Below are 19245 nucleotides of genomic sequence, written 5' to 3'. Positions count from 1 at the left end.
AACTGCTGAGCTGTCTCTTCAGCCCCTTCCATTTAGATTTTTGAGATAAGGTCTCACAGAATTGTCTAGTCTGGCCTTGACTCACTCCTGGCTCAGGTTTCCTTTGAGCTTGTGATCATCCTGTTCTACTTCCAGAGTAGCTGGAATTATAGTGAGCAACATCAGGCCTAGTGGGGATCTCACATAGATTAACCAACTGCTGCTGTGCCTTTAATTTTACGTACAACGACTCACTCTCGGGATTGAACTCTCAGATGGTGAAGCTTCGTGGCAAGCGCTCTTACTCACTGAACCATGTAGAAGACCCTCAACAAATATCTACTGGATGTAAAACCAAATGTGCCTTCGGCTTTAGGTAAATCATGGTGGGCAAAACAAACATGATGCTTGTAGAGAAGACTCATGAATATTTTCTTGTAAACTGTGACAGGTTTTTACTAGGACGATGAGTGTTTTGTAAGATTATATAATGAGGGGTGTGTCCATGATGGTTTCTCTGAGGGATGGTGACTTAAGTGAAGGCCCAGGGTAGTTTAAATTGGAGCCAATCTTGGAACATACTTGATCCTGCCCATTGATTTTTATGCTTTTAACTTGATGCTACAGTTTATTCCTTTTTTGGTGTGTTCTGGACACCTTTTGTCAAGTAGATTATTGGTCCTTTACTTTTTGCAATATCTATATTTTTAATTGTTGACAAGGTCTCACTATATAGTCCTGGCTGGCTTGAGACTCTTTATACAAACCAGGCTGGCCTTAAACTCACAGAGTTTCTCCTGCATCTGCCTCCAGAGTGCTAGGAATAAAGGCATGTGCTGCCATGAGCCTGGCTCAGCTGACCCTCTTGGGAACCAGAGCCTCCAAGGATGGGTCTCTGGCGGCCACACTCTAGCCGACTGCACCGTTATATTGGCAGAAGGTGGCATAGGACCAAGATCTGACAACCTGATGTAAGCTAGCCTGACCAGTTTCTTTCCCTTGGAAACTGGAACCTGCCAATTTTCATGAGTCTTAGCTTGCTCTTGACATGAGGGAAAGTAAGCCTGGAGTATGTTCTCAGAGAAGCAGGTCAGCAGAGAATGGAAAAAAGCAGAGATGAAAGAACATGTGACCAGAGGGAAAAGGATTTGAGGGACCAGCCACACGGCTTCCTGTTGATATTTAAGGTCGTTGTGTGAGATTGGCCTGTTGTGAGCTTGTTATTATTTTTAGATTTTGAGATAGTGTTTTGCTATGTGGCCTGGGCTGGCCTTGAATTTGTGATCCTCTTGCTCCAGCCTTCTGAGTGCTGGAATTACAGGTGTGTCTGCAAAGCCCAGTTGCTTTGCAAGCTCTTTTTTTTCTTTTTTTTCAATCTTTTGCTACATTATTTTGTGTCCTCCTGTATGTGCATGTGTGCACTTGTGCCGTGGCTAGCATGTGGACGGCAGAGGACAACCTTCAGAAGTTGGTTCTCTCCTCCCACCGTGTGTATCCTGGCATCCAACTCAGGCCATCGGGTTTGTTGACAAGCACCTTTACCAACGGAACCATCTTGCTGGTCCACAATCTTGTTCTCTTTACCCTTGTGTTCTATGTGGTTACACACACACACACACACACACACACACACACACACTCAGAGGGAAGGGGGAGGGAGATTGATTTTGCACAGAGAAATGTAATTTTTTGACTTGCAAAGACGAGGCTCTTGGCAAAGACTGGATTTTTGTCAAGTTAGTTTTTCCATTCAGCAAATATGAGTTAACTTTGCTCCAATCTTGGTATTTTTGAAGACAGTTTTTTTTTTTTTTTTTTTTTTTTTTTTTTTTTTTTTTTTTTTTGAGACAGGGTTTCTCTGTGTAGCCATGGCCCTGAACACTCAGAGATCTGCCTGCCTCTGCCTCCTGAGTGCTGAAATTAAAGGGATTTGTGATCACCACCAGGCTTGAAGATAGTTTTGTAAGCGCAGAGAATTGCTGGATTGTCCTATCGTGAGCCCATGGGAAAGGACCCAATTCTCTTGTGGCAGAGTCAAAGGGCATTGAAGGGGTAAGGTACCCCTGAAGCAGTAGGAATGTGCTGGGCTGGAGGGAGGAAGGCCAGCTGAGGCAGAGCGAACAGGAGCGACAGAAGAACTGGGGCATGATCCAGCAAGGTGCTGCGGTTAAGAAATAGCAACAAGTGACTGACTTGGGGGGGACTGTCTTAGTTAGGGTTTCCATTGCTGTGAAGAGACATGATGACCAGGGCAACTCTTTTTATTTTTATTTTTATTTTTATTTTGAGCTGAGGATCGAGCCCAGGGCCTTGCGCTTGTTAGGCAAGCGCTCTGCCACTGAGCTAAATCTCCAATCCCCAGGGCAACTCTTATAAAGGAGAACACTTAATGGACTGGCTTACACTTTCAGAGGTTTAGTCCATTATTGTCATGGTGGCACATGGCTGCATGCAGGCAGATGGTGCTGGAGAAGGGGCTGAGAGTTCTACGTCTTTGATCCATAGGCAACAGGAAGTGAAATGAGACACTGGACGGTTTCTTGAGCATAGACGACCTCAAAGCCCATCCCAACAGCGACACACTTTCTCCAGTAAGGGCACACCTCCCGTTAGTGCCATTCCCTGTGAGCTTATGGAGGCCAATTACATTCAAATTACCACAGGGACATGATGGAGTGTAGGAAATGGAGTGGAGAGGAAAATTAAAGGCAAATGATATAACTTCCTGTATGCAGGGAGTTTGGACCTTGCTGCTAGGCTACATTTTATGAATCATTCTAGTCTCAGAGGGATTGGACATTCTGGGCACTCAATACACGCTTGTTGAATTAGTGGCAGACAGACAGGCAAGCAGTTTGTTAGATAACAAACAATACTCTATACATCCAACTTTCCTTTGTGTTTTCTCTTCTACCCAGAAAAGACAACCATTAAGATGGCAATATAGAGGCGTGTGTGTGTGTGTGTGTGTGTGTGTGTGTGTGTATGTGTGTGTATACAACGACTTACTCTCACTTTGTTAAACTCAAAGGCTGTCTCTCATTATGTGGCAATTTGTGTGAATTTAAGTGAAAACTTAAAAGGTTATGTGATGAATCCAATGAGAGTGAGAAATGCTGTATATGTTTATCTCCCCCCCCCCCCCAACCCCAGTCATGGTCTCTCTATGGAGCCCTAGTGAACCTGGAACTCCTTATGTAGACCAGGCTGGCCTCGAATTCACAGAAATCTGCCAGCCTCTGCCTCTGCAGGGCTGGGACTAAAGGGCTGCACCACCACGCCCTGCTCCTATTACTTCTGGCAAGTAGTTATGGAAGGCATGTGAAAGTCCACAAAATCAGAATTAAACACCGTGGCATTAAATGTCTTAATTTTTGCAATTGTCTTCACCTTCAGTAACATCATTGCAAGGATTATTAATTCAATGGGATTCCTAGTTTTTAGAAGTTTAGAGGCCAAGAGAATAGATGCCAGTGTTAACAGATCCAGGAATGCACAAGCTGATATAAAGGAAAGAAAAAGTACCATTTGATAATAAAGTTAATCTAAGTAATATTCTCTGGGGCTTGATTGAGATTGAGAGGGTACATGCTAGCCTTCCTGGGAGTTTTGGACTTTCAAAGTTGGCTTCAAAACCCTTAGGGCCAGGTCAGTTCTCCAAGAGTTCTGATAGAAGTTTCCTTTGTGTTAAAATTAGTGATCGGCAGTGGCCAATTCTGGTCACCACTGACTGTAGAACAGAAAGAATTCAGGATCGTGGATAAGGAATATTAAAGATTCTTTCAATGGCTCAGGCTTCTTTGGCCGCTTATTAATATACATCATAGATGCATGTTAAAAGGTCACATCTGTTGCCCAAACCAACCATATCTGCCAGGGAGAAGTTAAGTTTTCCAAGTCAAGACACTGAGAGTGGCGGACTTTGGGACTCTGAGATGGAGGACATCAGCAGGGTGAATCCCTTTCCCACGGTCCCTCTGCCCTGGACTCGCTATTGAGAAAGGTAGTATACATTTGCCATGAATTCATGGATGTTGGTGGGGGGGTGGGGGGGCAGTTTTCCGGGTAGAACTGGGAGAGCAGGTTGGGAATGGAGGAGGAATGGGAACGGAGATTCTCCGACGGCCAGCAGTTTGGGGAGAAACGCTTCCCAGCATCGACCAGGAGCGCGAGCAGAGAGAGAGGCCTTGAAGACCCAGCCTACCAGCAGTGGACACTGGACACCCGGACAACTTCCGGGTTTGGAAAACGCTCCACCCTCCTCGGGATGCGGCCGGGAAAGGTCTCCGGGCGCATGCGCCGTCGCTCTGGGACCGGCCCAACTTACCCTAAACAACTCATTTGCTCGCTTGCCCGCTCGGGGCGTACCATTTGTTTTACTCGGGGGGTGGGGTGGGTGGGAGGCGACGCTCCCCCACGGGGGACTCTGGAACCCGTTCCCCTTCCTCAGGCTAGCTTTCGCTTTTAAAAGTTGTGGCAAGACGGAGGTCTGACGAGCCGCCCGCTCGAGGAACTCGGCCGAGTGCGCAGCGCCCAGCCCCGCGCCTCCGAGGCGCTGAACAAAGTGGCACGCCCCGATCCCAGCTGATCCGCGGGGCTCCAGCGGCCGCTCCCGCCTCCCCCGCCCCGCCCCGCCCCGCCCGCCGGCCCGGGCGAGACCATCGCACCGCCTCAAGAGGGGTGTCCGCCGAGGGGAGGGGGCGGAGCGGCCATTGTCCGGTCAGCACAGCCCGGGGGGGAGGGGAGGGAATTACGGAGCGAGCCGGGGGCCCCGGGCGTCACAGCCGGGCCGCTGCGACTCCACAGCCGGCGGGGGGGGGCCTCGGGTTCTCCCTCCCCACCCAGTCCCGAGCCCGCCAGCTCCGCCGCACGGAACAGCGCTGTGGCTGGGGAGCGGCGGAGAGAGCGGCTGAGGGCGCCGGGTCTGCCTCGCCCGCACGGCCCAGGCCCAGCTCCTCCTCCGCAGCTCCCCTCCCTCTCCTCGCCGCGCCCCCCCCCTCTCCTCAGGCCGAGTGGTGCCGCCCGCCTCCAGCTGACCGGCCTGGAATCCCGGCTCCGAGCCCCGGACTCGCGCCCGCCTGCGCGCCCGCTCCCTCCCCCTTCCCCCCGGCCCGCGCCCCCCCGCCGCCGCCGCTGCCGCCGCCGCCGCCGCCGCCGCTTCCTTCGAGCGGGGCCCAGGCCCAGCCGCCGCCTCCGAGCTCCGCCGCCGCCGCCGCCGCCGCCGCCGAGCACCATGGGAGACGCCGGGAGCGAGCGTAGCAAAGCGCCCAGCCTGCCGCCTCGCTGTCCCTGCGGCTTCTGGGGGTAAGTGTGGGGGCTGGGGCGCGGGCGCGGGGCCTCGGGGTGTGGGGTGGGCTGGGGGACCCGAGGGAGGCCGGAGCCCCGGGAAGCTGGGCCGCGGAAGCCGGGCCTCGGGGGAGCGGGCGGGGACCGCGGCCTCGGCTTGAGGAGGGCTGCGGGCAAGGGGACGCTGAGGGTGGGCGGAGGAGGAGGCCGAGGAGGCCGAGGAGGAGGAGGCCGCCTGCCCGGGCCGCGCTGCCCTCGGTGGGACTGGCTGGCCCGAGGCCGGCTTTGGGTGAGGGGCCACGGGCGACGGGGAGGGATGAGGTGGCGGCGCTGGCACTTGGCGGTGGGGCAGGGCTGCCCCTTCCCCTTGGGCCGTGGAGGGAGGCCAGTCCGCCTCCCCCTCGGCTTGGTACGAGGAGTTGGTGCCCAGCCACCCCCAGGAGGGTATTTCCTCGGACTTTTTCAACCTCCCCTCCTTCCCTGCCGCTCCCCGGGAGAGTCGCCTCATCACTTCCTAAATTATATCTCAGTCCCCATTGGCTTTTAGGAAGCTGTTCACTCGTGGTCGTACGTTTGAACAGATAGATCCACAGCCCGGAATTCTTCGGGCTTGGAGAGTCAACTTAATAGGATTGTTGAGGGTCTCACGCTGATCTAAAACACCAGGCAGGGAGTCTGTAAAAATTCCTTGTCCAAACAAAACAAAAAAACCAAACCCAAACAAAAAAACAAAACCTCCCAAACAAACACCGCCCCCCCCCAACCCCCTCCACCAAACCGAATCCAAACCAGAAACTTCCCAACAGAACCTCAAGCCAGCCTGGCTTGTGGAATGTGAGAGCCGGTTTCCTCATTGGCTCTCAAATTCCTCTTTCTTTATTTAAAAAAAAAAAAAGTTCACAGCACAGTGTACAATTAATTGCATACAGCATTAGGGTGGGTTGTTCGTGTGTGTGAGACAGAGACGGACAGATATGGGACACCCCCCCCCTCCAGTTACAGTTTTAAGTTGTCTTTGGAACACTTTGGAGTTTATAGATTGTAACCTAACAGGTGCTGTCATCATACCTCAGGACTAGTTCTGTGTTAGGAAACTGGAGACGTTAAAGAGCAGCTTCTGTGCTTCAGGCTTTTTGTCTGTTTTAAAGATTGTGTTGGGACCTTTTTTGAAGGAAATGGCTGTTGTCTGTACGCTAGGAATGGTTAATTTAGAAATTAAAGATACGTTTAAGAGTGAAGATGAGCAGTAAGTGGATTTTAAAGTAGGTTTCTGTGGAAGTTCGCCACTAAGTGAATCCTCTTCAAAAAGTTCTCAGTGGAAGGACATTAGTCAAGAGTAAGTTGTAGCAGTATCAAACATTATGAACATGTAAAAGTATTTTAGCTGTAGAGTCTTCATTTTAATTTGATTTAAAACATTTAAAAATACCTTGAACTTACATTATATTGCAAAAACAAACAAACAAAAAAACCACACACCAAAATTAAGCAGATCCAAAGACTCTCCAGCTCAGTGAACTTCTCTATAAAATTAGAGTTGCAGGAATTGGGTTGTCTGTGAGATGCTGAAGTGTTTGCATGGACAGTCCAACTCTCATAAGGAACCTTCCAAGGGAGGGACCATTATCTATTACTGGATGCGGCAATCCACACAGGGGATGGGTAACTTGCCCCTTCGGCTAGGGAGTACAGGGTGTGGTGGGTGAGTGCTTCCGAGTGCTTAATGCCATCATATTATGATGTCACTTTGGAAAAATCTACTGTTACAAGCCCTAGATTGTAACTTACCGTGGGACATGTGGCCAGAAGAAAGTAGCTCCCAGTAACTACCTCTGTGTAGTTTGTGTTTCATGCCGAATAACCAAATTGTTGTCTTCTTTATGTCATAGCTGATTTTAATAATGTTCATCATTGCATGGGCCATAATTATACTACTATGTTATCAGGGAAACTTTGAATATATCCAACAGATATTTGAGGGCCTTTGGTGGTGGATGAGAGTCTTGTCACATCCACAGGGATATGAGGCAAAGACGTTGTTGGGTATAGTTGTCTAGATTGTTGAGGGCGCTGTGAGAGGGGCAGCTGCCTTGTCAGGTGAGGGTGGATGGAAGTGTCCTGGAGAAAGGGCCGCTGCAGCCAGGAGCTGTAAGAAGAGTAGGAGGAGGAAAGAGCAGCAGCAGCAGCAGGAGTGTTTGAGGCACAGGTGAAGGAGAGGTTGAGGAACTGAGTGGGCCATGGCTAGATTGTGAAGAGGAATCAGCTGGGGGTGAGGCTGAGGAATCAAGAAAAGTGGAGATAACAGCTGGGGGGGGGGCAGTGCTGAGGCCTTTGGGCTTTTATCATGATTACAGTGGGGGAGTCTGAGCTCAGAGGACTTTGAGCTTGGACTGAGGTGATGACCTTTGATAGGAAAGGTTATTGGTTGATCTAGAGAGTAGCCAGCTGTGTGGGTGTGATTGTATGTTTGAAAGAATGTAGTATATGTGTTTATGGAATGTTGCCAGATCTGGAGATAGAGAACACCTGTCAGAAGTAGTAATCTGGGCTAGCCATGGCAGTGGTATGGGTGTGTCTTGACTGGGAAGAACACAGAAACGTGGGTGGACTGAAAGTCATCAAGGAATATCTTTGTCTTTTCTCTTTATGAAAACAAAAAAATACGTTTCTGAGAAATTTTGTGCAGCACTGTACTCTGGAAGCTGCAGGTCTTTAAAATCAGCTAGCCAGGGCCCACACCCAGGCAGTTTCAGAGGAGCCTTCTCGGCAGAATTGCTGCTTTCTCCAGTGACTCAAGCGTCAGTATTTGCTGCTGAGCATTGTCTAGTCAGGACAGCAATCACAAGGGCTTGGCAAATCGGAGAGCTTAGAGCTCTTTCTTGTGGGCACACAATAGAAAGGAGAGTGCCAGGGGGAGCACACAGTTCAAATGCAGTGGTGCTTAGAACAGGCAGTTTCCAGCTCTGTCTGTTGACTTGTGTCATTGGGATGGGTAATGGGGGTAATTTATAGAGACTGTCTGCTCACTGGGAAACTTGCTGCCTTGGAGATTGTTGAAGATTGCTTTGTTTATAGAACTGGAAAGTTCTTTAAATAGGAGTTACTGTGCCTTTTAGGATTAAAACAGTTTGTTCCCTATAACTTGGACTTTAAAGTTTTAGTGAAATATGAACATTGTCTTGGTTCATTATAGACATTTTGTAATCAGTTAAAAAAGCACTTACTGATAATTGGCTTATTTGAAATAAAATTGTCAGTACCTTTCTTTAATGTTAATATACTTGAGTTCTTCCTTCTTTTTCTCCTTCCCCTCTTTCATTTCTTTTGAGACAGGGTTTTACTATGTAGCTCAGGCTAGCTTGGAACTCTGTAGCTCAGGCTGATCCAGACTTCACTCTCTAGGTGCTGTGTTTACAGGTGTTTACTTACCACTGTGCTTAGCTTGAAAGTACTTTCAGACTTTTAGATACAAGTAGTATTTAATGCATTTAAAATTGTTCATATGCTTCAAATTTACTGAGGTACAATTTTTCATAAATATTTTAGAAAATTATTGAACAGATAGATGGGTGTGCTGGCCCATGCCTTTAATCCTAGGTAGGGCTTGGGAGGTGTGGTAGGCAGTTCTGTGAGTTCAGAGTTAGCCTGATCTACATGGTAACCTGGTGGCTTCTCAGAACACACACACACACACACACACACACACACACACACACACACACACAATATATGTATATAACATACACATATATAAAACAATACTGTATATATTCTGGGATAGTAGGCTAGTTAGAAGATCAGAGTATTTTTTCCCCTGATTTTACTTTTAGTATAACAATGCAGTTACTTATATTGACATTTTGTTTTCACAATTGGATAGTCTCTGTCACAATGAAATATGATGGAAACTCTGAGAAGCACTATGTAATTTTTTTTCAGTAAATAAACATTGCAGGGTAGCGGTCATAAAAATTTAGTCTGATATTTATAGAATAATGATTTAAATATGAGGTTTAACTGTGTAAACTATTGATTGTTTTGAAGATTATAAAAAAGAAGCTTAGGTTGATGAGATGGTTTAGTGTATAAAGGTACTTGCTTGTCAAGTTTGATAACTTGAATTCAATTCCTGTGACCCACATGATGGAAGGAGAGAACCAACTCCTGCATCTTTTCTTCTGCCTTCCACATGTGTGTCATGACATGCATGTCATACATACACACAAATAAATGTAATAAAAAACTTTTAAGAAATCATGAAAATGTGGATACATTAAAAAAAAGAATATCTTTTATTTATTCTTTGGCAGTTTCATACACACTACAGTGTGTGTTGATCACAGACCCAGTTCAACCCCTTCGCTCCCCCGGAATAACCCTCACCTCTGACATGCAGTCCCTCTCCTCACTGCTGTAACTTCTTTGTTTTGGTAATCCACTGAGTGCAGTCACTGCTGTCTGCTGGAATGTTGACTGGTCTTAATGGCTTTATTTTATGATTATCTGGTGCATTTAACCATAGCTGCAGTGAGGAGTTCATGGCTCTGTCATGGTGTTTCACAGGACTCCTCCCTGTCCTCCCTCTTCTGTCATGTTCCCTGTGCTTTGGGGTGTGTGTGGTTACAGATGTCCCATTTAGGACTGAGTACTCAGCGGTCGTTCTTAGCAGTCTGACTAGTTGTGAATCTTTGTGTTAACTGCTGCCCGCTCCAGAGGAAGCTCCTGAAGTGTTTGGGGTAAACACATTGTTTGGAAGGTGGTTTGACGGCATGTTAGATGCTCAGTGACCCCTGAGTCTATGAGGATATCTCTTCATCCTTTCTGAGTTGTGTTTCGTGGAGCAGCAGCTAGATGATATACCTGCTTTAAGAAATATTTTTCTTATTTGTGTGTATGAATGCTTTCCCTGCATGTGTATCTGTACCATGTGCATGCAGTGTCCTTGGAGGGACTGGTTGTGAGCTCCAGTGTGGGTGCTGGGGATTAAACCCAGGTTTTTGGAAGATCAGCCCGTGCTCTTAACCATTGAGCCATCACTCCTGGTTTCTATTTTTTGATATAATCTACAGTCTGTGTTCTTTGATTGGGAAATTGAGACCATTAACAGTTACCCCCTTTTATTTTTATTTATTTTTTGACAGGGTTTTACTGTGTAAGCCCTGTCTGGCCTGGAACCCATTATGTAGCCACTGGGTCTCAACCCTTTGGGGTCGAATGACCCTTTCATTGTGGTTGCCTAATACCATTATAAAATATAACTATTTACATTACTATTTATAACAGTAGCAAAATTATAATTATGAAGTAACAGTGAAAATAATTTCATGGTTGTGGGTCACCACAAGATGAGGAACTGTATTAGGGAGGTGGAGAACCACTGATGTAGACCATGCTGGCATTGAATTCACAGAGAGCCACCTGCCTCTGTCTTGCAATTGTTGGGATTAAAGGTGTGTATCAGCACAATTAGCAATATTCAGAGTTATTATTGAAAATTCTGTATTGACGCCTGTCATTTGTTGAAAGTACTGTTTAGTTTTTTCTTGCTCTTCATCTCTTAACTCTAGTGTGGTTTATCCTTTACCAGATGGATTTGTTTTTCTCTTCATTCTGAAGGATTCTGTCAAGTTTTTTTTTTTTTGGTAGAACTTGCTTAGTAATTATAAATTCTTTTAGTCCTCTGTTTTTTATTGTGTACAGTTTTTATTTTTCCTTCCGTTTTGACAGACAGCTTTGCTGGTTATAGTAGTGTTGTCTTTCAGAACTTGAAGTATCTGTCCAAGTCCTTCTTGCTTTCAAGTTCCATTTGAATAATCCACTGTTCTGATGGGTACCCCCTTATTTGAGAGTTGGTGTCTGTCTTGCTGCTTTCAATCCACTTCCTTTGTTTTATATTTAGTGTTTTAATTATAGCAGGAGGGATGGTTCTTTTCTGGTTGTGTCTGTTTAGTGCCCTAATGTCTCTTTCCAAACTTGGAAAAATGTTCTGTTATGATACTTTAAAAACATTTTTAATGCCTTTTAAAAGATTTATTTTTATTTATGTGTGTTTGTATATGAATGTGTGTTTATATATTTTTATATATGAATGTTTGCCATGTGTAGCCAGAAGAGTATCTTGGATCCCCTCGAGTCAGACAGAGTTATAGGTGAGTTACAGGAAGCTGCCAGACATGTGTTCTGGGAACTGAGCTTAGGTCCTTGGAAGAGTCAGTGCTCTTAACTGGGGAGACATCTCTCCAGTACTTTCTCTAGTTTTAGAACTGGATTCTTTTCCTTTTGTGCCTCTTATCCTTAGGTTTGATTTTTTTTTTCAGAGTGTTCGTATATCTTGGAATTCTCTCTGGCACCTCATTAGTTTGTCTTTGTCCTTGTTTAATCCTGTTTCTCTACCTTTTCTTCAAGCTCAGGAATTCTTTCCTGTCCTTGAGCCATTCTGTTGGTGAGACTGCATGCAACTTTTTGACTTACTGTTTTCTTACTACAGGCTTTCAGATTGGTCTTTCTTTCTTTCTTTCTTTCTTTCTTTCTTTCTTTCCTTCCTTCCTTCCTTCCTTCCTTTCTTTTTCTTCCTTCCTTTCTTTCTTTCCTTTCTCTCTTTCTTTCTTTCTTTCTTTTTTTTTTTTTTTTTGCCAGAGCTGAGGACCGAACCCAGGGCCTTGTGCTTGCTAGGCAAGCGCTCTACCACTGAGCTAAATCCCCAACCCCGCTTCAGATTGGTTTTTCTTAAGTGTTTCTATCTTTGTTGAATTCCTCTGTCCTATATTGCATCATCTTCCTTATTTCATTCAGTTGTTTGTGTTCTCAATCTAGAACTTATTTTCTTGGAGCATACTTAGTATTTTTTAAAATAGTTGTATAACTTTATTTTTTTAATTTTAAATTTATTTCTATTACATCCTGTTTGCCATTCTCTTCCCTCCTCCCCTCCCAATCCCTCTTCCACCTCTCCTCTGTATACCCCCCTCACCCAATTCACTCCTCCATTTCTGTTCAGAAAAGGGCAGACTTCCCATGGATAGCAACAAAACATGGCATGTCAAAGTTGCAGTAAGACTAAGCACCTCCCCTTGTATTAAGGTTGGGCAAGGCAACCCAGTATAAGGAATAGGGTCCCAAAGCCAGCAAGAGTTGTAGCTAGGCCCTGCTCCCATATATGCAAAAGGCCTAATCTGTCCCATGTAGGCTCCCCTGGTTGTCTGTTCAGGCTCTCTGAGTTACTATGAGCCCAGGTTAGTTGATTCTGTGGGTTTTCTTATGTGTTCTTGACTCCTCTGGCTTCTACAATCCTTTCTCTCTTTAGCAGGTTCCCCGAATGTGGCCTGATGTTGGCTGTGGGTCTCTGCATCTTTTTCCATCAGTTGCTGAATGAAGCCTCTATGATGACAATTGGACTAGGCACCAGTGTATGAGTAGAGCAGAATATCACTAGGCATCATTAGACTGACATTTTTCCCATCTAGTCGTGTTCAGTTCTAGCCCAGGTCTCTGGGCTATTCAGCCTCTGGGTCCTAGCTCTCCAGGCAGTGTCAGGGGTGGGCTCACTCTGGTGGCATGGGCCTCAGACTGGACCAGTCATTTGTTGGCCACACCCCTTAGTCTCTGTACTACTCTTACCCCAGCACATCCCATAGGCAGGACAGACTGTAGGTCAAGGGTTATGTGGCTGCGTTGGTGTCCTGACCTTCCACTGGAAGTCTTACATGATCACAGGAAGTGGCCAGTTCAGGCTGTGTGTCCACTGTTGCTAGGAGACTTAACTGGGCTCATCCTTGTAGATCTCCCAAAATCTCTTCTATTTCCCCTTCCCAGGTAGATCTGAGTGTCCCTCCTTAAGCCCTTCTTGTTACCTAGCCTCTCTGGTTTTTAAAATTTTTTAAATTAATTAATTAATTAATTAATTATTCTATTATCAGCTTGATATAGTATAAATTCTTATCCTAATAGTGAAATGTTTCATTGAGGCTTGCCCAGTAATTGAGCAAAACCAAAACTTATTATCAGCCACAGTCATCCTAGGGTCCCCCCCTGCTATATAGCCTCCCTGGTTCTGTGCAGTCTGATTGTTCTTTGCTTTATATCTAGAATCCACTTAGGAGAGAGTACATAACATGTTTTCCTTCTGGGTTTGGGTTACCTCAGTCAGGATGATCTTTTCTAGTTCCATCCATTTGCCTGCAAATTTCATGCTGTCATTGTTTTTCTCTGCTGAGTAGTACTCCATTGTGTATATGAACCACATTTTCTTAATCCATTCTTCAATTGACAGGCATATAGGTTGTTTCCAGGTTCTGGCTATTACAAATAGTGCTGCTTTGTGGTATGTATCTTTGTGGTATGATGTAGCATTCCTTGGGTATATGCTCAAGAGTGGTATGGCTGGGTCTTGAGGTAGATTGATTCCCAATTTTCTGAGAAACCGCCCTACTGATTTCCACAGTGGTTGTACAAGTTTGCATTCCCACCAACAGTGGAGGAGAGTTCCCTTTGCTCCACATCCTCTCCAACATTGATTGTCATTAGTGTTTTTGATCATAGCCATTTTGACAGGTGTAAGGTGTGTCTCAGAGTCTCTGATGATTAAGGATATTGAGCATTTCCTTAAATGTCTTTCAGCCATTTTTGATTCTTCTTTTGAGAATTCTCTGTTTAGCTCTTTAGCCCATTTTTAAATTGGATTGTTCAGTATTTTGATGTTTAGTTTCTTGAGTTTTTTATATACTTTGGAGATCTCTGTCTGAGATTTCATTTAGTTCATTTAATTCACTCTGACTAGATGCCATTACATTGAGATTAGTAGTTTTGAGTTATGTTGTCTTGTTTTTTTTGTGTTTTATTTTGTTACTGTGTTGGGATTTACACATCTGGTGTTATTTCTTTACAATGGTTAATTATTTTTATTTACTAGAATGTTCTTTTATTTTGGAGTGTCCCTACAGAATGTGGATGTGGGTAGAGTTGAGTGTATAGTTGAGAAAATTGTTAATGTAGGAGCTGCAGGTGCCTGATACAAATTTCATAACTATTCCTTGATTATTTCATATTAACACTATGTAGATACCTACTGTCCAATTAACAATAACAATGGCCCATTTTACTTCAGTAATTGTTGGAGGATAAACAACCATGGATAATTCTGTATGGAGTGCACTTGGATTTTAGTTAATAAGATTAAGAATGGGAGGGAAGTAGGGTGAGTAAGGATAAAGATTAAGTATTAGATCAACTTTGAACAGAAAAAAAAATCAAGATGGGGGAATTAGGAAGAAAAGATGAGATACTGTTAGGGTCCACAGCAGTTAAATTGTTTAGAGGTACGGAAGGTTATAAATATGAAGTTTTTAAAAGGAAGAAGGGGGCTGGAGAGATGGCTCAGTGGTTAAGAGCACCGACTGCTCTCCCAGAGGTCCTGAGTTCAATTCCCAGCAACCACATGGTGGCTCACAACCACTTGTAATGAGATCTGGTGCCCTCTTCTGGGCTGCAGGGACACATGCAGGCAGAATACTGTGTACATAATAATAAATAAATCTTTACATTTTGGGTTGTGAGCCTAGCCTTTAACAGCTGAGCCCCCTCTCCAGCTCTAAATAAATCTTAAAAAAAAAAAAAAAAAGAAAGTAAGAAGGGTTAAGGATGAGAGGAAGAAGAAAAGAATGAGAGGGGAGCATGTAGGGTGTGACTGAAGAAAATAGTGAAGAATACCTTTGAATAAACTGCTAGAGAGACATGCAAGAGTCCTCAAACCTGAGCAGTACAAAAACAAAAGCAGAGCCATCGTGAGACATGTGCATGAGTGGAAATTAAATGATAGAAAATAAGAAATAAGAAGAAGGTTTGCAGAGGGAATTGCTGGCATCATTGTCCTGAGTTTTAAAAGGTGACATCTTGGTACCCTCTGGCTTTAGTAGGTTTCAAGGTTGAGTTGAGAGCTAGTGATTTCTGAGGCCCCATTGTTCTCAGGGTTCTGGTGTGTGTGGGTGGTTAAGTCCTTTCCTGGTAATTCCTTATGACTTCATTCCACCTTGACCACCTTTGGCCCTCCGGGTCTTGTGTATGCGAGAAGCGGCACTTCCTTTGCAGTTTCTGCTGTCCTTTTCATAGTTACATTGCAAAAGGAAGTAGGCTATTTGTATTTCATTTTTGTGATTAGTTCTGTTAAGTGTTTTGTGTGTGAACTAGATGTGATGGGTTGTGGATGTTTTTTAAGTGTAGTTAGGCAGATACTTAGATTGAAATAATCTCACAAAATAAATTCTGTTCTTTTATTTACTTATTTTTTGAGACAGGTAGTCTCAAACTCACATAGGTCTGCCAGCGTCTGCCTCTTCGAGTGCTCTATTTAAAGGTGTGTGCTACCATGTCCAGCCAAAAATCTGTATTTGAAGTGGTTACTAGTAGAAAGTAATTGAAACCTAATTTATTTTCTTCCTCTTATTTTAGTAATCAAAGATACTGTTAGCTTCAGTAGAAAATAAAATATATATATATGTGTGTGTGTGTATATATATATATATATATATGTTTGTATACATGTTTATGTATATATGTTCTCCCTGTCCTGGCGCCCAGTCTTTTCAGCTAACATACAGTGTATCTCATTGTCTCCTATTGCTCTGTGTCTCATCTGCCAGTATGCTTGGCTCCTGGTAGTAAAAGGGTGAGGGGGTGACTCCTCCTGCTTCATTAGTCCTGGAATCACACTTAAATAATCTTAGCCTGGGCTTTCAAGTTCGCATGGACACAGTGTGAATCACTGGGTAATCAGTTTATGTCAGTGATGTCACTTCTTATCTCTTGATCATAACCTCCCTTTTTAAACATTCCCCAAAATACAAAACAGCTTGTCTGTGCGTCTTTCTTTGGTGTTATGGTCTGAAGCTGCCACATGGTCTGAAGGAAGTGTTCATTCAAAGCACATTTACCTGCCTACCTCATTTTCCTGGTTATATTTGAGACATTCAGAAAGTGTAACACTTGCTTCCTTGACATGATAAAATGTGAGGACATAATTAAAAACAAACTAGAATAACCAAACTGTGGTATTTATTTCTGTTGGTTTCAGGTGGTCACTTTTAAGAGTTAGGTTTAGTTGACACAGGTATTTGCTTGTTTTTGTAGACTGTTCTTTTCTCCATTACCCTCTTTTCCTCATTTGTTCTCTGAATACTGCCCTCAAGAAAAAGAGGGTAATTCAGTGTTTCTACTCTGGATCTCACTCTGTAGCCCAGGCTGGCCTCGAACTCACAGAGATTCACCTGCCTCTGCCTCCTGAGTGCTGGGAGTAAAGGCGTGCGCCACCACTGCCTGGCAGTAAGTTTTTTTTTTTTTTAAGCTTTTATTTATTTTTTTTATTTGATTATTTTTTTGAAATGGGGTTTTTCTGTGTAACAGCTCTGAGTTTTTGTTATTTTTATGAGATTATTTTATTATTTATTATTATTATTTTATCTGAGTGTTTTGCCTACATGTTTTTAAGTGTATCAGAGTAGTATTGGATTCCCTGAAATGGATGGTTGTGAACCAAGGGAACCAAACTCAGATTTTCTGGAGGAGAAATGTGCCACTAACTGCTAAGCCCCTTATTTCAAACTGTATGTTCGTGTGCATGTCTGTATGTGCATGTGAGGGTGTGTACCCTTGGAGAGAGAGATGTTGGAGTCCTTTGCAGCTGAGCCACTAGACAAAGTTGGGGCTTCTGGAAGAAAGTGCTAACTCTTAAGCGCTGAGATGTCTCTACAGCCCCAAGCTTTTTTTTTTTTTTTTTTTTTGGTTCCTAATTCAACACAACTTCTCTATTGATTCCCTGGGAATTTCTCATCATGTACCTCACATCTAGTCCCCTCACATCCTCCCCTCAGCCCTGCAGTGCCCCTCCCCCAAAAAACAAAAACAGCCAAAACAAGGCAATCAAGCAAACAAGAACAAGAACAAAACAAAGGGAAAAAACCCTCTTTGCTTCTCTCTTTTTGCTGCCTCTCCATTTGTCCTGGTGGTATTGGGAGTGGTGTGTCACACAGTACACCCCCACCCAATAAGCTGTACTAGCAAGTGTTTTTTGCGGTGAGCCAGTGGTCTGGTTCAAGGCCTCTGGTCTCTGGCACACCATCATGACTAGGTCCTCACCGAAACTCCTCTGGGATATCCCCAAAGCCACCCTGAGTCCTGGAGATCCTGCTGGTGTCGGTCCACAGGACCCGTCCCTTCATGAGCTCCAGCAGGTCCTAGATGGGGTAGATGCTAGGGTGGACCTGGGTGGTAGCTGAGCTGGTCAGTCTGGGCCACTGGGGCCATCTGCCTCAGGTGAGGGGGCAGAGCTCCCCTCAGCCCGTGCCATCAGTCTCCCTTACCTGTGGTGAGCAGTCTCAAGTTTTAACTAAGAATCTCTTCATAATCCCTAACAGTGTCAAAGTTAACATTAGCTTCCACAAATTAACCTTTTCCGAACTGGTAAAATATCAGAGAACTAAAAATATTTTAAAGTGATTTTTGAAATGAGTACTTTTTAAATCCTTATATAAGAAAGCAATGAACTGTATATATATATATAATAATTTTCTTGGAGTATTAAGAGGGTGATGATGATGATGATGATTATATATATTATTTATTACAGTGTCTGGTTTTATAGTCTTGGTTGGCCTGGAACTCACTGTGTAGACCAGGTTGGCCTCAGACTTACAGAGATCCTCCTGTCTCTGCCTCTGAATGTTGGGATGAAAAGCTATGTGCCACCATGCCTGGCCAGAAGGGTTTTTTTTTTTTTTTAAGCTATTATTTACTTATTATGTGTAAAATTATTTACTTATTATGTGTTTTGCCTACATGCCAGAAGAGGGCACCAGATCTCATTGTAGATGGTTGTGAGCCACAATGTGGTTGCTGGGAATTGAACTCAGGACCTTTAGAAAAGCACTCAGTGCTCTTAACCTCTGAGCCATCTGTCCAGCCCCCAGAAAGGTGTTTTTTTTTAAAACTAGGATTTGTTTAAGCCATCAAGTGTTGTAACATTTTGAAATCCTTCAGTAATGACAGATCAAGATTGAAACAGTGGAGTTGTTGTGGCTAAGATTGGAAGCCAAACGTAATAAAGCTCTTCCTACACACCCGTTCCCCCTTCTGTCCAGTATTTACCAGCCCTCCCACCATGTGCTCAGTAGCACCTCATGCTGTAACAGGCAAGGCTATCATGTTGTGGAACTCACTCTGTAGCCTAGGCTGGCCTTGAACTCACAGAGATCCACCTGCCTCTGCCTCCCGAGTGCTGGGATTAAAGGCGTGTGCCACCACCACCTGGCATGGAACACTGGAATTTTAATGAAACACTTAAAAGAAAATCCACGCCTGGCTTGTTGGATGCTGAAGCAGGTTGTATCACTGTGGTTTGGAAGAGGGCCTTCACCTTAACGTGTGCTTTACATTGGCGACACTTCTACTAGGGGTTGAGGACAGCCAGCCTGTCCACGCTGGCACCCTGTAAGGCAGAGCTACATGCTGAATGACATTTAGACACAGGAATTTCTTATATATGTGTTACATGCACAAGGGAGCTTAAAGAACTTTACAGGTGTTTCCCCCCCTTCCCCCCCCCAGAGTTTCTCTGTGTAGTTTTGGTGCCTGTCCTGAATCTTGCTCTGTAGACCAGGCTGGCCTTGAACTCAAAGAGATCTGTCTGGCTCTGCCTCCCGAGTACTGGGACTAAAGGCGTGCGCCACCACCGCCCGGCACTTTCAAGTTTTTTTTTTTTTTTTTTTTTTCCCCCCGTTTTTTTTTTCTAGACAGGGTTTCTTTGTGTAGCTTTGGAGCCTGTCCTGGATCTTACTTTGTAGACCAGGCTGGACTCCCGAACTCACAGAGATTCATCTGGCTCTGCTTCCCGGCTCACTTTCAAGTTTTTTAATGAGCTACATTTTAAAGTACACTGTATAACTATGATAACACCAACTACAAGGAAGCAGTATAAATTCAGATAAAACTTAA

At 44.5% G+C, this 19245-nt stretch overlaps 1 protein-coding gene across 2 annotated transcripts in view; it reads left to right on the top strand.

Moving 5' to 3' along the window:
- The first annotated feature begins 4727 nt into the window (after positions 1-4727).
- Zfand3 (zinc finger AN1-type containing 3) overlaps positions 4728-19245 on the top strand; it is a 234702-nt gene continuing 220184 nt past the window's right edge. Inside the window, exon 1 of one of the 2 annotated variants that reach the window (XM_036167965.1) lies at positions 4728-5283. In XM_036167965.1, coding sequence (XP_036023858.1) covers positions 5213-5283 — 71 coding nt within the window. In that variant the 5' untranslated portion in view covers positions 4728-5212. The remainder of the gene's footprint in view (positions 5284-19245) is intronic. The other variant, XM_036167964.1, reaches the window with a different exon arrangement.

Source organism: Onychomys torridus, chromosome 18, assembly GCF_903995425.1.
Source record: "Onychomys torridus chromosome 18, mOncTor1.1, whole genome shotgun sequence".
Lineage (NCBI taxonomy): Eukaryota > Metazoa > Chordata > Mammalia > Rodentia > Cricetidae > Onychomys > Onychomys torridus.
The sequence above is the reverse complement of the archived record's forward strand: the minus strand, read 5'-3'. Positions and strand labels throughout refer to the sequence as shown.